General features: G+C 37.6%; 1 protein-coding gene across 4 annotated transcripts in view; it reads left to right on the forward strand.

Annotated features, from left to right (window-relative positions):
* SYTL5 (synaptotagmin like 5) overlaps positions 1–18,891 on the forward strand; it is a gene marked incomplete at both ends in the record, with an annotated part of 101,495 nt that overhangs the window by 20,930 nt on the left and 61,674 nt on the right. For all 4 annotated transcript variants that reach the window (XM_080719052.1, XM_080719054.1, XM_080719053.1 and 1 more), the window contains one exon: positions 4,841–5,050. In XM_080719052.1, coding sequence (XP_080575178.1) covers positions 4,841–5,050 — 210 coding nt within the window. The remainder of the gene's footprint in view (positions 1–4,840; positions 5,051–18,891) is intronic.

An 18,891-nucleotide genomic window follows, 5' to 3' on the forward strand; every position in this document is an offset into this window, starting at 1 on the left:
TGCAGTGTTGTACCTATGTCTTCTTCAAGAAGCCTCAAGGTCTCTGGTCTAATTTCCAAGTCTTTGATCCATCTTGAATTGACTTTTGTGCAGGGTGAGATGCATATGGTTAAACAGTTTTGCCAACACCATTTGTTGAACAGACTATCTTTCTTCCAGTGTATGTTTTTGGCCCGTTTGTCAAAAATCAATTGGCTATAAGTGTGTGGATTTGTTTCTGAGTCCTTTATTCTGCTTCATTGGTCTATGTATATGTTTTTGTGCCAGTACCATGCTGTTTTTATTACAATGGCTTTTTAGTATAGTTTGAAGTCAGGTATTGTGATTCCTCTTGCATGGCTTTTGTTGCTGAGAACTACTTTGGCTATTCTGGGTTTTTTGTTGTTCCAAATAAATTTAAGGACTGATTTTTCTATGTCTGTGAGGAATGATCTAGGTAATTTAATGGGTATTGCATTGAATCTGTAGATCACTTCTGGAAGTATGGCCATTTTGATGATATTTATTCTGCCTATCCATGAACATGCAAGATCTTTCCATCTTCTATGATCTTCGATTTCTTTTTTCAGTGTTTTATAATTTTCTTCATAGAGGTCTTTTACCTCCTTGGTTAAGTTTATTCCTAAATATTTTATTGTTTGTGGCAAATCCTGAGTGAAAATGTTTTCTGAATTTCTTTTTCAGTGGACTTATAGTTGGTATACAGAAAAGCTTCTGATTTTTTTAAGATTAATTTTGTATCCAGACACTTTGCTGAATTTGTAGATCAGTTTTATAAGCCTTTTGGTTGAGTTTGTTGGGTTTTCTAGGTATAGTATCGTGATATTTTAAAATAAAAAAGGATCCTGAGTTAATCACAAATGAAGAATTGATGTTACAACCTAGGTGTCTGTCAAAAATGATAAATGGATACAGAACATGTGACATATACAAACAATGGAGTTTTACTCAGCTCTACAAAAGAACAAATTTATGTAATTTGAAGGAAAATGGATGGAACTAGAGAATATTATGGCAAGTGAGAGCAACCAGTCACAGAAAGTCAAGGGTGGTATATTTGATGTCATATGTAAAAACTAGAGAGACAATCTGAAACGAAAGACACTTTAGATTAATGGAGAGACAGACCATTATAATAGTGGAAGGTGATTGGAGAAGGGGTAAAATAATAACTGGTGAAGAAAACTGTTCTAATAATACTATCTCCATATATGAAGGAATCAATATCAATCTCATTAATATTTGCAGGAAGGAGGAAAGTGGGATGAGATACAGAGGGAAACACACCAAGTGCTGTGTGCATGTATATTTATATCACTTTGAACCTCACTATGATGTATAACTACAACACAACAATAAAAGTTTAAAAATAAATACATAAATAGGCCTGGAGTGGTGGTATGCGTGTAATCCCCACACTTGGGAGGCAGAGACAGGAGGATCGCGCAGGTTCGAAGCCAGCTGGGCTGGCTTAAGAGTCCCTGTTTCCAAATAAAAATGTAAAAATTGGTCTGGGAGTGTAGCCGGAGGTAGAAGGACTTCCAGGAACCCCAGTACCACCAAAAATAAATACATACATACATACATACATACATACATACATACATAGAGATTCAGTGTGAAGACATTGCCAAAGTTTCAACATCTAATTAATGATAGAGTGTGGACTTAAGTTGGAGTGTGAATAGATACTAGTAGAAAAGCAGTACTAGTGGATGATGTAAAAAGTGAAACACAAGCCAGGCGTGGTGGCGCACGCTTGTAATTCCAGCATTTGGGAGGCTGAGACCGGAGGATCTTGGTTCATGAACAGCTTCAGCCACTTAGTGAGGCCCTTTGCAACTCAGTGAGACCCGGTTTCAAAATAAAGAATAAAAAATAGGGCAGGAGGTGTAGCTCGGAGGTCGAATGTCCCTGGGTTCCATCCCCAGACCTGCCAAAAAAAAAAAAAAAAAAAAAAAAGGTGAAACACAAACATGTTTTTCAACTACTGATGTCAGAGAACCATTGCTTCTGAAGGAAGAAATTCTATTTACTGAATGACTTATGACTTTTGCTGTCTCCTTAATTCAAATATTCTTCCAAAAACTGGCTATCCATCTTTAGAAAAGTGGAATTAAGTCCTAACCTTCACAAGAGTCCACTTGAGATGGATCAAGACCTGGAAATTAGACCAGAGACTATAATTATTAGAGGAGGGTATAGATCCAATACTTCAACATATAAGAACAGATAGGAAGTTCCTCAATAAACCCCCAAAGCTCAGGAAATTAAAATAAGAATTAATAAATGGGATGGCATTAAACTAAAAAGTTTCTGCTCATCAAAAGAAACCATTAAGTACCTTGATAAAAAGCTGACAGACTGGGAGAAGATCTTTGACAACTACTGCTCTGATGGAGGAATAGTATTTAGAATGTATAAGGAACTTACAGCTAAAAAAATAACTCAATCAAAAATTAGCAAGTAGAGCCGGGTGTGGTGGCGCATGCTTGTAATCCCAGCATTCAGGAGGCTGAGACTGGAGAATCACAGGTCGCTGACAGCCTCAGCTACTTAGTGAGGCCCTCTGCAACTCAGTGAGACCCCGGTTTCAAAATAAAGAATAAAAATTAGGCAGGGGGTGTAGCTCGGAGGTCGAATGCCCCTGGGTTCCATCCCCAGACCCGCAAAAAAAAAAAAATGCAAGTAAACTAAATAGATGCTTCAGAAAAGAAGAAATACCTCTGCGTTGCTTTTGTTGCTGAGAAATACTTAAGGTATTTCGGGATTTTTGTTGTTCCAAATGAAAAGCTCTCATAGGAAGAGCTCTAGGTAAAGAAGGAGAAACCATAGATGAGAAAATGATGTGATCTAACTGAGGAGTATGGGAGGGGGAAGGAGGAATTTCCCTAATGTATATGATGTACATTCACAAATATATCAAAGCCAATCACTAAGCCAAACATAAGGAGAAAGGGGGAGGGAATGGGATAGGAATTGAAAGGCCTTAATGACTGAGGTGTACATGTTTGCCTCATCCATCTTGTACCCCATTAAGATATATGACTACAATGCACTAATAAAAAAATAAAAAGGAAGAAATGCAAATGGCCAATAAATATATGAAAATTGTTGAATATCTCTAGCATTTAGAAAGATGCAAATGAAAACTGCACTGAGATCCCTTGTAACCCCAATTTGAAGGTCAATCATCAAGAAGTCAAACAACAATAAATGTTGGAGAGGATGTGGGGAAATAGGAACTCTTCTACACTGTTGATGAGATTGCAAATTAGTGCAGTTGCAATAGAGATCAGTGTGGAGATCACTCAGAAAACTGGGAATAGATCCACCATATGATCCAGCTATAACCACTCCTGGGTATTTTTCCGAAGGGACCAAAATCAAAATGTTATCATGATATATGCATATCAATATTTATAGCATCACAAGTCACAATAGCCAAATTATGGAACCAACCTAGATTACAAAATTATAGGATATACACACAATGGAATTCTAATCAACAATAAAGAACAAAATTATGCCATTTGTAGGAAAATGAATAGACCTGGATAACATTATGTTAAGTGAGATAGACAATCATAGAAAGTGTCTGTCAACAGATGAATGAATTACAAAATTATGGGAAATACATACAATGGAATTCTATTCAGCAATAAATAAAAATAAAATTACATTATTTGAAAGAAAATGGAAGGACCTGGAGAATATTATGTTAAGTGAGATAAGCCAGTCACAGAGAGTGAAGGGTCATATGTTTTCTTTAATATATACAGGATAGGGAGTAACTGTGATACAAGAGAGATGCCAGATGATGAGAAGAAACCTCAGGGGAGCCAGAAAGGAGATATAAGGGCAGAGATGGAGGAAGACTTAGGTTCATTAGTAGAAATACTACCACAGACTATGGGTATACATATGAATATATAACAACGTCAATCTGGGTACTCTGTATTGGGAGGGAGAGAAATTCGGAGTTGGGGGGGCACCAAGAGTTGTGTGCATGTATGTTATTGTCAACATGATTTGCATCATGATGTGAGACTATAATGCACCAATAAAAGCAAAAAAAAAAAAAAGAAACGAAAGTTCATATTTTCTCACATATATAGAAGCTAGGGAGTAATCAACATACAAGAAAAACTTTAATGAAGGAGAATTCCATGAGGGAGGTGGCCTAGGAGAGGGTAGCAAGGGAGAGAGAGGAAGAATAAGAATAAGAATAAAGGAAATATTTCCATTGACATTATGTACATACATCGGAATGGATATCATGTATGGGGAAGAGGAGGGAGCCAGAGGGAAGCTCGCCAAGGGCTGTGTGCATGTAAGTCACTCACACCCTGAACTACATTACGATGTGAGATTACAGTGCACCAATAAAAGTATATCAAAAAAGAAAACAGAAGTGAGACCATTATGGTAAAATAGAGGATCGTGGGAAGGGAGGAGGAGAGAGAAGAGGGAGGTACTAGGCAATGAAGTTGATCAAATTATGTTATTTGCATTTATGAAAATGTCACAGTAAAACCCACAATATGGTATAAAAGTCAAATGTTCTTTCAAGTAATAAATATCTCTTAATTATAAATGAGCATGATGGCACAAACCTGTAATCCCAGTACTTGGGAGGCTGAGATAGAAAGATTGCAGGTTTCAGTCTAGATTCGAAAACTTTGCAAGACCCTGAGCACCTTAGTGAGACCATATACATATATGTATATGCTGGAGGTACAACTCAGGCAGAATCTCCCTAGATTCAAACTCCAGTAACACCTCCCAAAATAGTTCTGCTTCTACCTGTGTTTTTAAGTGTTTTTTTTTCTCTTTTCAGAAAGCTGAAAAATGAACTCCTAGAAGCAAAACGTAGAAGTGGGAAGACACAACAGGAGACCAGCAGAGTCTGTGTTCACTGTCAGAGAAACCTGGGCCTAATCTTTGACCGGGGAGAACCCTGCCAGGCGTGCTCCCTGAGGGTGTGCAGTGAGTGCCGGGTCACAGGCCTTGATGGCAGCTGGAAGTGCACTGTCTGTGCCAAAGTCGCGTGAGTGTCTTGCCTTTACGTAGACAGTGGTTTAATGGTTGGATGGATTGAAAAAGGGAAAGCAGGAAAGAAAAGTAGCATTTTAAATTTAAAGATAGAAGCCGGGCATGGTGGTGCATGCTTGTAATCCCAGCATTCGGGAGGCTGAGACCGCGGTTCGCGGACAGCATCAGCTAGTGAGGCCCTCTGCAATTTAATGAGACCCTGTTTCAAAATAAAAGAATAAAAATAGGGCAGGGGGTGTACCTTGAGGTCAAATGTCCCTGGGTTCCATCCCCAAACCTGCAAAAAGAATAAAATAAAATAAAATAGATTTAAAGATAGAGAGTAGGGTTAAAGTATAGTTCAACCATAGGCTCAGCAATGTCTTATCAGGACTTGTGTGTGTGTGTGTGTGTGTGCGCGCGCGCGTTCACGCGTGCGTGTGTATGTATGTGTATGAGAGAGAGAAAGAATCTCAGAAACACAAAGACACAGAGAGAATAGGTTTTTAATCTTCTTTTAATTGGTGCAATGTAGTCATACATGTTAATGGGGTACACCATGATAGAGGCATACATGCACACATCACTCATTTAGCCCTCCCCCACTTCCCATCCCATTCCCTCTCCCCTCCCTTCTTCTCATGTTTGGCTTACTGATTGATATGTTTATGAATGTACATCATGTACATTAGGGAATTTCCCTTTTCCCCCTACCATCCCCCTCAGGTCACCATATTTGTTTATCTATGGTTTTTCCTGCTTAGTCTAGAGTTCCTCCTATAACCCATTTTCTCCCTAGCTCTTGCATATTAGGGAGAATGTCAAATTGTTTACTTTTTGTTGATGACTAATCTCACTTAGCATAATGTTCTCCAGTTCCATCCATTTCCCTACAAATGACATAATATTGCTCTTGATGACTGAGTAAAATTCCATTGTGTACATATCTCAGAGTTTTGTAATCCATTCATCTGTTGAGAACAGATTTTTGGTATCAGATCTCTTTATTTTATTTTTTAATTAATTTTTATTGGTGCCTGTAATGTGTTTAAACATATCGAAGTCAACCACTAAGCCAAGCAAGGGAAGGAGGGATGGGGAGGGAATGGGGTGAGAACAGTTTTTTTTTAATTTAAAAAAAAGCACAACTATGAGCTGTGCATGGTGGTACATGCCTGTAATCTCAGTACTTGGGAAGGTAAGACAGGAGGATCACAGGTTCAAGGCCACCATTAGCAACTTAGTGAGACTCTGTTTCGAAATAATAAAACATTTAAAAAGGGCTGAGAGTGTATCTCAGAGGTAGAATGCCCCTGTACCCCCCCTAAAAAAGAACAACTATGAAGCATAGTAAAATTTAAAAAACTCACCGAACCAGGTCTCTTTCTTCATTTGCAAACCACGCATGAGCTTTCTTAGAGCCCCTTTTGGCTCCACCTGATTTCTCTGAAAGTACAGACAGTTCCCCAGAGACAGTCTTAGATATTTAGGGGTGACTAGAAAAATGAGTATCAGCTGTGAGCTTGCTCTGCATATCAGTTGAGGAACAAAGCTATAGTGGGTACATTTGGTACTTGTCTTTCTGTGCCTGGGCTAATTGAGTGGAAATTGGTGATTGTTATAGAAGCTAGTTTACTTTTCTGTGTTTTTCTCTTAGATAATATATGCTACATACTTTACTTATTTCTCTTACTAATTGTCTTTATTCTTCCATTAGAATATAAGCTTCATAATCATGTGATCAGAATATTTTATCTCTTTTGTTCACTGATGTAATTCTAGTGCCTAAAAGAATTCCTGTAATAAGTACTCAGTGGATATTTGATAAATAAATTAACAAGAAATTGAACTGATGAATGCCTGAATGAATGGCTCCTACATAAAGTTATGCAAATGGCACAAATATAGAACAAATATAGCTTTCTTCTGTTAAGAACATGGAATTTAAAAGAAAGAGCTATACCAAATATATTTTGACCCTAAACAAAGTAAATTTCTAGATACCACAGAAAAAGATATAACCTTAAATTTTTTATTAAAGTTGTAAAAATAAATAATAACATAATGATAATTCTGTGTTTTTCTTGGGTCATGCTAATGCATTTATAAGACTGAATTAATAATAATACTCTTTTTACTGATAAAACAATAATTTATTAAACTCAACCATCCATATAATCAATTGATTCTTTCATCTTTTCCTCCTACATATATATTGGTGACCTGTTGTTATACAAGGAAGTAATGATACAAGGTTGAATAAAACATAAACTACTCTCAATGGCTTCATAGTCTAAGGAGGAAGATGAGTTTATTAAATTAATGTTTCATCCATAAAGAAATTCTATCTTAATATATTAAAGTGTCCTGGGAGAAAACAGTTTTCAATGTGTGATTGTTGTAGCTCAGTGAGGACAACAACTTATCTATAGTCATATCCTTTGCAACAGCTGGAAATTTACATGATGTGCATTTAATCTAATACATCAAAATCCATGGCCATTTTTCAACCTGAAAATCAGAGTACATTACTTCTCTAATATTTCAGCTACTGGTCTAATATTCCAGCTACTGATCTCTGATAATAAAACTATTTGTCAGTATTAGAAGCATCCTGTTTGCTATTCATAGAGTGACTTTCAAGAAGGAAGCATGGATGATATTTTATTGGCACTGAATGCCCTTTGTTTGTTATGAAAGAATGTTACAACCCCACTGGGCTACTCCATGTTTAATAGACCATAAAATTGAAATTCCCACTCTGACCTCTAAGAGATGATATGAGTCAGAAAGTGATTCATTCTGTAATCAGTTGGAAGAAAAACCTTTATTGTCATTTACCTTGGATTGGGTGAAAGTAAAGATATTTTATTTCTGAAGCACTGAAATGAATACAGTAAGGACTAATGGAGGGAGGCTACCTGTTACAGTGAGCGGAGAAGTCCCTGACATTTTCTCCACCTTTCTAATCTTAACAAGTTAACTCCTATAAGTCTAGTTTTCAAACTAACTCTGTAGAAACAGAATGGAAGAGACGCTGACATAACCAGCTAGTTCATTTTACTATCTTAAATTTTATAAAATTCCACATACTGTGCTAGCTGAGGCAATTGCTATCTAACACAAAGGCAGTCATAGAAATTGATTTTTCTAATTAGCACCCAGTGAACCTAGAAAGACCCCAAAGATAACAAAGATATAAGAGGGAACCAATAATTAAATACCTCTAATAGGTCATTGATGAAATAATTTTGTATTCAGGCCATCTTATAACATCTCATACTGTGTATGTCCATGTGAAAGTCTGTCTTTTTGGTTATTATAGTTAACATTTATTAATTGTACAAATCAAAGGCATTCACTATGAGATTTCCTTACATGTACATACCATACTCTGATTATTCTATCCACCATTGTTTAGCCTTGTCCCCCTTCCTCCCTCCCTTTCTTCTCTTAACTCCATTCTTCATATCTAGGATGGAATGCACGGTTCTTTGTTATGAGAAAGAGAAATATAGTCCCTGACACCCAAAAAGTAGTCTGAAATGTACATATAGGTCTTGGTGTTGTTAGGAGTTGGAACTCATAGGTAGGCCATGGTGTTCTGTTGGAAAAAATCTCAGGGCACTGGTATTCTACAAGATCATTCCACAACCACAATAAAGCAGGAAGAAATAAGAACACCTCATAATCTTGTCTAAGCATAGACAAGCACAAGATAACTACTGAAGTCACAAACACCCCTCTTTCTTAGCTATTCATAAATATGAATAGTCTGCTGCTTCCTAATGAATTACAATTTTAACCTTGCTCTATTCTACTCTCCTAGATAAAATTTATTGAAAATACCAATCATAGAATTGTCTCCACTTTTTAGACATCAACTAATCCAAAGAAAATCCCTGCTTCCTTGAATTTTCCCCAAAATTGCCTAACATAAACCCAAATCCTATAGTAAATTCTTTCAAATACCCTCTTAATGAGACTCCCTGATTCCACTGTTGTATTTTCCTTCATGTGTAATGAGCAAGAATTGCAACTTGTTCAACCATAAGAAGATTCCTGGTCATCTTTGCTGGTGAGTATTGACAGTTGCTGTATGGTCATTTCAAAATCATCACTTAGTTTGACACATTTTCATAATACAGCTACAAAGGATTGACTTACATCAGAGTAATAACATACTGACCTAGAGTTTTGAGAAGCTTAGCAACTGTTTCAAGTCTGTGATAAGCTAGTTGAGTACTAGAACCTCCACCCTTTTTTTTGGGAATGATTAGTTCGCCAGAGGGAATGGTACCTTAATAACTGCATTAACTAGAGAATTTTTAACTTAAAAATATCATACATATTAAAAACACTTTAAAAAGTATGTATGGTTTAAATAATATTAAAAAGAACACCCATGTACTCATTACTTAGTTTAAAAATTAACATGTTGCTTTGCATTTTTCATTTCCGTGCTCTAGTGTATGGTTTCACTGAATTTAAATGCCTCCCTAGCTAATTTAATTTCTATTTGTATATTTTAGACATTATAGAAATGGAAATCATATTATATAATTTTTGTGACTTTTTAGATGAACAGTTTAGTGAAATCTATCCATGTTTCTTTGTAGAAACATTACATTCATCTTCACTGTTTTTATCATATTCCTTTACTGGATTTATCTTCTCCTTGATGCACATTCAGATTGTTCCAGCTTATGTTACAAAAACTACTGCCACAATATTTTGTACATATGACCTGACAAACATGTACAAGAATATATCCCCACCGGGTCTGGTAGTGTATGATGTAATCCCAGTACTTGGGAGGCTGAGACAGGAGGAGGGCAGGTTCACAGCCAGCCTCAGCTCCTTAGTGAGACCCTCCGCAACTTAGTGAAACCTTGTTTCAAAATAAAGAATAATAAATAGGGCTCGGGTATAGCTAGAAGGTAGAATGCCCCTGGGTTTAATCCTCAGTAACACACACACACACACACACACACACACACACACACACACACAAGAATGTATCCCCAGCATCAGATTTTTGTTGTTATTGTTTTTACCTTGTTTTCTGGATTTCTTTTAACTGGGGATCAAACCCAGGGCAATTCACTGGCAAGGCAAGTGCTTTAAGTGCTTTGCCACTGAGCTATATCTGAGCCCTAGGGTTGATATTTTAACATATACCCCTTTGGATGGGATCTTTAAATCTCTATGTCATGACTCATTGGTGAGTTTAAATTAGCATTAAAAAGGGAAATATAATAGAAATTCTCTCTCTACATATATAAATACATATATATGTATATATATTGTGTTTATGTATCTATATCCTAGGTTGTGATATAAAATGTATTTCCTACTGTTGCCTCTGCCTCAAACAAATGTTTGAGAAGACTATTGCAGGTTCTATACCTAGGAAAGGAATAACAAGGCAAATGGTATCACCATTTTCAACTTTACAAGACAATATTAACTTTTTTTGTAATAGTCTTAATGGCTTTAATTATTAAGTATCACAGGATTTTATATGGGTTTTCTTTGCTTCATAATCTTACCAGCATTTGATATCATGAGAATTTTTAATTTTTCCTAATCAATACATATAAAGGGATATCTCCCTATTGTTTTTTTTTCTTTTTTTCAGTACTGGGGATGGAGCCCAGCGGCATTCTACCTCTGAGCTACACGCCCAGCCCTAATTTTTATTCTTTATTTTCAAACAGGGTCTCACTGAGTTGCCTAGGGCCTCACTAAATAGCTGAAGCTGTCCTGGAACAGTGAGCCTCCGAAACACTGGGATTACAAGAGTGCGATACCACTCTTGTAATACAACAACAGGATGCAGGCATCCTGTTGTTTTAATTTGAATTTTTCTGACTACTAATGAGACTGGGCATCTTTTTTGGTTTGTTGGCTTTTTGTAGTTACTTCTCTATGATATTCATACTATTTATGTATACTGCACAATTTTTATTAGGTTGTTGTCTTTTACCTTATTAATTTAGAGGTATACTTTATGGCCCTCACATTTATAAAAATGCTTCTGCCTTAAGTCTATTTTGTCTGTTATTAATACAATAACATAAAATTCATTTCGTTAATATTTGCATAGTACACAGTTTTTCATGATTTGATGTGTGTGTGTGTGTGTTTGTGTGTGTGTGTGTGTGTGTGTGTGTGTGTGTGTGTGTGTGTGGTATTGGAAATTGAAGCCAGGGGCATTCTACCTCCAAGCTCCACCCAATCCCATTTTATTTTTTTGGTTTGAAACTGGGTCTCCCTAGGTTGCTGAGATGAGATTCTCACTATATTGCTGGGGCTGTCAAACCCTCAATCCTCCTGTTTCAGTCTCCCAAGTACTGGGATTACAGGCATGAACCATCACACCTAGCTCCATTATTGAATTTCAACCTTTTAGTGTCCATATGTTTAATGTAAATCTCTGGTATATGACATATGTGCTACCTAAAATTATGTTATATATATTTAAATTTTTTGTATATCATATATTATCTATTTATATATGTGATATAAATATATGCTATATATTTTTAAACATTAAATCTGACAATATTTTTCTTAAATCATAGTTCAGCATACATATTCACTGTGATTAGTGCAATATTTGCATTCATTTACATTACCTATAGTTTGAAGTACATTTTTCTCATTTCATTTTATCCTTTTTACTAGTGTAGGTATTATATGGCTTTTTCTTTTCAGTGGTTACCCTAAAAATTACTACATTTACATTTAAATTTGCAAATTGATCATTCTACCTTTCTTCCAATAAATAAAAGGAGCTGAATATTCTTAAACTCCTTGGCTGGCATATCATCTTGTCTTATGTTTTAGACATAACTTATTGCTTAATCCAACAATTTTGATATTATAATGTTTTATACATCAAAGTTTGTTTATATTTATCTACATTTTATCAACTTACTATTCAACATATCTTCAAATAGCTCAGATCTATTATACCTCCTTCTGAAGTACAATCTTTAAAGTTTCTTTAATAAGTAACTATTCATAATAAATCATTACATTTTTTATTTTGCTAAAAAATGTATACTTTCATCCTTATGCCTGAACAGGTTCCTTTCGATGTGCATTCTAGGCTTACAGCTATTTTCTCCCAGAACTTTAAAAACATCATTTCACTGATTTCTGTATTCCATTATATCTATTGAAAGTCAAAGGCTATTCTAGTTAATATTCCTTTGTAGGCAATTGGTTTTCCTTTTCCCTTCCTAGCTTCATTTAAGATGTTCTCTTTTCCTGTAATTGGTCTTAAGTTTCACCACAATATGCCTAAGATTTTTTTTCACTTTTCCTGTTTGGAAGGGAAAAAGGAATAATCATAGACCATTTTTCTTGTTTTCTCTACCTCTGTATTTTTACCCCTAAACACAGGCCCCAACACACAATAGAAGTGCAATAAACATGTGCTATGTAATGAATAAACTTATAAATGGTTCCACTTACTTTTTATAATAATAGAAGGATAATGATAGCTTATCATATCTAATTAACATTTTTTCTCAAATATCTCTAATAGTCAATAGTCAAAAAAGGAAGAAAAGAAATTTGTTGGTCATTATTTTTCTTGTGATACGATTACCTATTTCCCCCTATAAATCTATAAAGAACTTAACTTGATTTCACATTTATATAAGTTTCCAAGTGAGGATTTGAAGTCCTAGGAATTTAATGTTAAGCAAAATCAGGGCCTAATTCTGAATACTCAGTAATCATTATTCACAAGTAAAGAGTATAACTCACTATAATTTGAGTCAAACACATTCTCCACAAGACAATTTAAAGGAAACATAAGCTTCAAGTTTTTTAAATACTGTTTTTCATTGAAGTGGAAGAGTTAATTATAAATTTTATAGGCTAGGTGTGGTGGCGCAGGCTAGGTGTGGTGGCGCATGCTTGTAATCCCAGCATTCGGGAGGCAGAGACCAGAGGATCACGGTTCGCGGACAGCCTCAGCTATTTAGTGAGGCCCTCCGCAACTCAGTGAAACCCTGTTTCAAAAATAAAAAAGACTAAAAAATAGCCTGGGGGTGTAGCTCGGGGGTACAATGCCCCTGGGTTCCATGCCTGGTGCCACTAAATAAATAAATAAATAAATAAATAAATAAGTAAATTTTATAGGGAGTATTACATTTGTTTTCTATCTTCTTTCACTCCTTCTATATTATAACATACACACACACACACACACACACACACACACACACACATTGCAATGCCTTATTTATTATTCCTTACCCTTCCTAGGTTATCTAGGTTATTACTCCTCCTAAAATCCTTGTTATAGCTGATAAATATGAATTCTCTTCCGAAAATGCTGTCAAACGTAAAAAGCATGTGCTTTCAGTATAAACCTGATTTTTGAATAGCATCTTTATAACTTTGGACAAACTATTTAGTGTATATGGCTTTCATTTCCTTGTCTGTAAACTGAGAATAATAAAAGCTACTTTTTTGGCTCACAGTAAAGATTAGAGATAGTATATATCAAATGCCTAGTACTTTAATTGGCACTGGTTTTCACTCAGCATTAGTTTCATGGTAGTTTTCTACCATACCTTTTGTCTACCTCTAGGACTTGAGAAGGTAGCAAAGCCATACACAATAAGACTGTTCTGACGTTTTGTTTTGTTGATACTGGGGATTAAATTCAGGGACATTCTACCTCTGATCTACGATCTCAGCCCTATCATGTTTAAAAAATGTTTTTGTACTGGAGATGAAACCCAGGGGCATTCTACCTCTGAGCTACCTGTATCTCCAGCTCTATTTTTTTATTCTTTATTTTGAAACAGAGTCTCACTGAGTTGCAAAGGGCCTCACTAAGTAGTTGAGGCTGTCCAGCTTCCCAAATGCTGGGATTACAAGCACGTAGCACCACACCCAGCTTTTTTAAATTTTGAAAGAGGATCTCACCTAGTTGCTAAGGACCTCACTAAGTTGCTGAGGGTACCCTTGAAACTGTGATTCTTCTGTTTCATCTTCCCAAGTACTGGGATTATAGGAGTGTACCAACATGCCCAGCTTATTCTAATGTTTTGAAGCTCTGAAACGAGAAATGGCTTAAGTGAATACCTGAGTTGAGCAAATACAAGGTTTAAAGCTATTGTTCTCAAAACGATAGCAAGAGGCAATGACAATTGATTCTAGGAAGATATTATTTCTGTTAGGTGTTAGCAGCTATAGATGTGTGTGGTAAATATGATATGGAGACCCATTTCATGGGGCTCGCATGTTGGAAGTATCCTACTTTTTCCTCTCACACATGAAACTACTGTTAGTATACTATCCACTCCATACTATATCCCAAGAAAATACAAAAGAAGAAAAGAGTTAAGGCCTTGGCAAGCCACTATTCGGTGGTTTAATAATATAGCTCAGTAGTGAGCTATATTATTGCCCTTGTTCTTGTCTCATTATTTGCAAACTTGTTTCCTTATTACAGAAGTTGAAAAACTTCTCTTCTCATAAAACACCAGAGAGCAAATATTTTAGGACTTTAGAACCATGTGATCTATTGCTACAATTACTCAACGTTACAGGTGTAGTACACAAACACCAAAGAAAATACACAAATTGAACATAGCTATTTTTAAAACATTATTGATAAGAACTGAATTTTGAATTCCATGTAGTTTTTATATGTTATGAATATTATTTTGATATATTCGGTCATTTAAAAATGTAAAAGCCATTTCAAGCTTGTCAACTGTATAAGAAAGATGGTGTGGTGAATGAATTTGATCCACAGATTATAATAGGCTTGTCACTACCTTATTTTGCTTCTGAATTTTCACTTACCAACCCATCCCTCCTTCTCACGTTTGGCTTAGTGATTTACTTTTATATATTTGTGAATGTACATCATGTACATACTTTCTCCAAGGATAAATTTTTCCTTTTTCCCCAGTAATGGAAGTGTGTTCTGTATACAACTTACTTTTGTCTGTTTACATTCAGAAGCAAGATTTCAGTATAATTGCTTTGGGGAACAATGTTGAATTTTTTTTCTGAAGTGATTTTTATATGTGCAATCCAACTGTTGACTTTTAAGTCCAAATCAGTTACTCAGTCTTGTGGATATAATGCTCTGGGGCAAGAAATCTCTGATTCTCGGTTGTGTTTCCTCAGCCATTGTATCAGACTTATCACCAATTCTTGCCAATTCTCATCTACAATGACCAAAGTATGTATGTTTTTCTTTTTGAACCTCATCCACATGATACCCTGACTTTTATCTTTATAATTTGCTATCCTATCTATTGTAGTGATTTCTTTTTTTTCTTTTTCTTTCTTTTTTTTTTTTTTTTTTTTTTTGATGGTACTGGGGGTGGAAATCTCTGATTCTCGGTTGTGTTTCCTCAGCCATTGTATCAGACTTATCACCAATTCTTGCCAATTCTCATCTACAATGACCAAAGTATGTATGTTTTTCTTTTTGAACCTCATCCACATGATACCCTGACTTTTATCTTTATAATTTGCTATCCTATCTATTGTAGTGATTTCTTTTTTTTCTTTTTCTTTCTTTTTTTTTTTTTTTTTTTGATGGTACTGGGGGTGGAAATCTCTGATTCTCGGTTGTGTTTCCTCAGCCATTGTATCAGACTTATCACCAATTCTTGCCAATTCTCATCTACAATGACCAAAGTATGTATGTTTTTCTTTTTGAACCTCATCCACATGATACCCTGACTTTTATCTTTATAATTTGCTATCCTATCTATTGTAGTGATTTCTTTTTTTTCTTTTTCTTTCTTTTTTTTTTTTTTTTTTTTTTTTTTGATGGTACTGGGGGTGGAACCCAGGGGCTTTCTACCACTGGGCTATAATCCCAGACCTATATTTTATATTTTTATTTGGAAACAGGGTCTCACTAAGTTGCTGAGAGCCTCACTCAGTAGCTGACGCTGGCTTCGAACCTGTGCGATTCTCCTGTCTCAGCTTTCCCAGCTTGGAGATTAAAGTGTGTACCACCATGCCTGGCTATTGTAGTAACCACACCAGCCAAATTTCAAATTGTGTTTGTTTCTGATTTCTCATTTCTCTAATATTTCTCCAGAGAGTATACCATCCAGTCTAAACTTTAGAGAATCTGCCAGAGTTCCCCAGTGCCTCCAGAATTACATTCTAGTTTCTTTCATGACATTCAAAGATGTCCAGTGCCTAGCCTTAATCTTACCCTTTTGTCTCACTTTCCACTATGTCCCATCACAAACCCTTTACCCTTATCACAAAGGCCTATTTATCACTCTCAGAAAATGCCCTAATTACCCTGGGCCCCAGGTGGGAGTCAGGCGGGGCACACTGTAGCCCTGAAGAGCCGTGGCCCGGGTCACAGGACTCTGGACCCCGGGCGGGATCGCGCAGAGCACACCAGACCCCTGGAGAAACCGGGGGCTGGTCACAAGGCCCTGGCCCCCAGGAGGCAGTCAGGAGGGGCATGCCAGAGCCCAGAAGAGCCTGAGGTGGCAAGACTCTGGGCCCTGGGCGGGATCGTCCGGAGCACACCAGACCCCTGGAGAAACCGGGCCGGTCACAAGGCCCCAGGCCCCGGGCGGGCTCAGGCGGTGCACGCCGGACACCTGGAAGAGCCTGGGCCCACTTTGCAGGACTCTGGGCCCCAGGTGAAGTTGTGTGGAACACGCTGGATCCCCGGGGAAACCGGGCCGGGTCACAGTGCTCCTGAATGCCTGATCCCACAACCTCCTCAAACCACACATACTGTCTTCTTTTATTACAAAAAAAAAAGGGGGGAAAGAAAAGGAAAAAAGAAAAATATTGGAGAGGGATCAAGAAGGCCGTGGCGGATGCCAGGATACTGGAGATGCAGACAAAACTTATCCAGATGAACTGGAACTTTTGGAAAAATTCACCACGAAGGAGGACTGCTTCTTCTCTACATTCTTAAGAATCTTGGACATCACCTGTAAGGAGAGAGTTTAGCGGAGACCTAGGAGGAAGGCGGTGTTGGAAGTGGTCTCCACGATGGCGGTGGAGACTTGTATTCAGGAGAGGCAGAAATCTGATCCTACCAACCGTATTTTTTTTTGAGAAATTACACCAAACGTTGAATGCTACTGTCGTGCATGCTTAGGAACACTGGACAACATTCAGAGTGGAAAAAGAGCTTGGGAAAGATTTGAAATGGTGGAGGCAGTGGCAATGGCAATGGCCAGTACTCAGGGGAGGCAGAGATCTGATGCATTACACCTGGAACTTTTGAAGTAATAACCCCAGAGGCAGAATGCTACCACCACGCACCCTCAAGAACGTGGGACAAACGGCTGGGCGAAGAGGGTGATCGGATTGGAGCCTGCCGAGGGCTTAGGCCAGTGCTGAGGCCAGCGAGGCCGGGATCGGAGCCTGCCGTGAGGCAAGGCTGGTGCTGGAGCCTCCGAGGCCAGGATCAGAGCCTGCCGAGGGGTAGGCCCGTGACGGGGCCAGCGAGACTGGGATTGGAATCTGATGTGAGGCAAGGCCGGTGCTGGGGCCTCCAAGGCCAGGATAGGAGTCTGTCGAGGGGTTAGGCCAGTGCCAGGGTCAGCGAGGCTGGGACGGAGCCTGCCTTGAGCCTAGGCCGGTGCTGGGGCCACCGAGGCCGGTATTGGGGCCAGCGAGGCCAGAATTGGGGCCTTCCATGTGGCAAGGTCGCTGCTTGAGACAGTGAGGTCTGGATCAGTCCACCAGGTAGCCAGGCAACGACTGGGGCCGTCAAGAGTGGGATCGGTACTTGCAACGCGGCATGCACAGAGAAATATCACAGAAAATAAAAACCAGATGCTTCCCCTAATCAGCAATAACTAGGAGGAAAGGGGCAACAGGAAGAGGTTGAGGTATAGAAAGGGCCATATAGCGAAGCAATTAAGGTGACCAATCAGAGGGTATGGAATAGGGGAGGATGGAGCCTCTTTAAAACGTAGGAGGTACATAAACAAATGTATCAAAGTTAATCACCAAATAAGCATGGGATCGAGGGAGGGGGAAGGAATGGGATGGGGAGTGGATGAGGGCTAATTGGATGATGTGTGCTTGTATATCCTCTCAAGTCTTATATTCCAATGTGATATATGATTACAATGCACCAATAAAAATAAATTAAAAAAGAAAATGCCCTAATTAGTTAAAATCATTTTTTCATTTTAATTTGAAATATATTCAGATTATTTATTTATTTATTTATTTATTTATTTTGGTGATATTGGGGATGGAACCCAGGGGCCTTCTACCTCTAGTTTACCCTCCCAGAGCTATTTTATATTTTATTTGCAAACAGGGTCTTTTTAGGCAGCTGAGTCTGGCTTCGAACCTGCACGATCCTCCTGTCTTCGCCTCCCAAGCACGGGGATTACAAGTGTGCACCACCATGCCCAACTTCAGATTATTTAATAATCCTTATGACTATTAAAATCTTTTTTGCAGGGCTGCAAATAGGCTTTATAGTAGCATGGCAGCTATAGATTGACTTCTAAGTATCCTAATTTATTCCCATAAATACTCCCTAAGCACAGCCTCAAGTGCTCCTAGGGATGGTGAACAACAGTCAAAACTCCTGCCCCCATGTCACTGATAGTAATGAGGGTTGTAAAGACATGAAGAGTAGTGAGTTATTTGATGAAGGAGAAGTCGATCATTCATTTAAAAACTGTTACTTGAGGGCACAGTCTATGTAAATCTCTCTTCTAGGTTCTAGAAGGAAAAACAAATCAGATATTGCATTTCAGGGAGCTTACAGCTCAATACGCATGAGAAAGCCTGAGCACAAACAACTCTAAAATTAAGTTTAAAACGTTATACATTATAGAAAAATGAAAACAA

Source organism: Muscardinus avellanarius, assembly GCF_963383645.1.
Source record: "Muscardinus avellanarius genome assembly, chromosome: X".
NCBI classification, from domain to species: Eukaryota; Metazoa; Chordata; class Mammalia; order Rodentia; family Gliridae; genus Muscardinus; species Muscardinus avellanarius.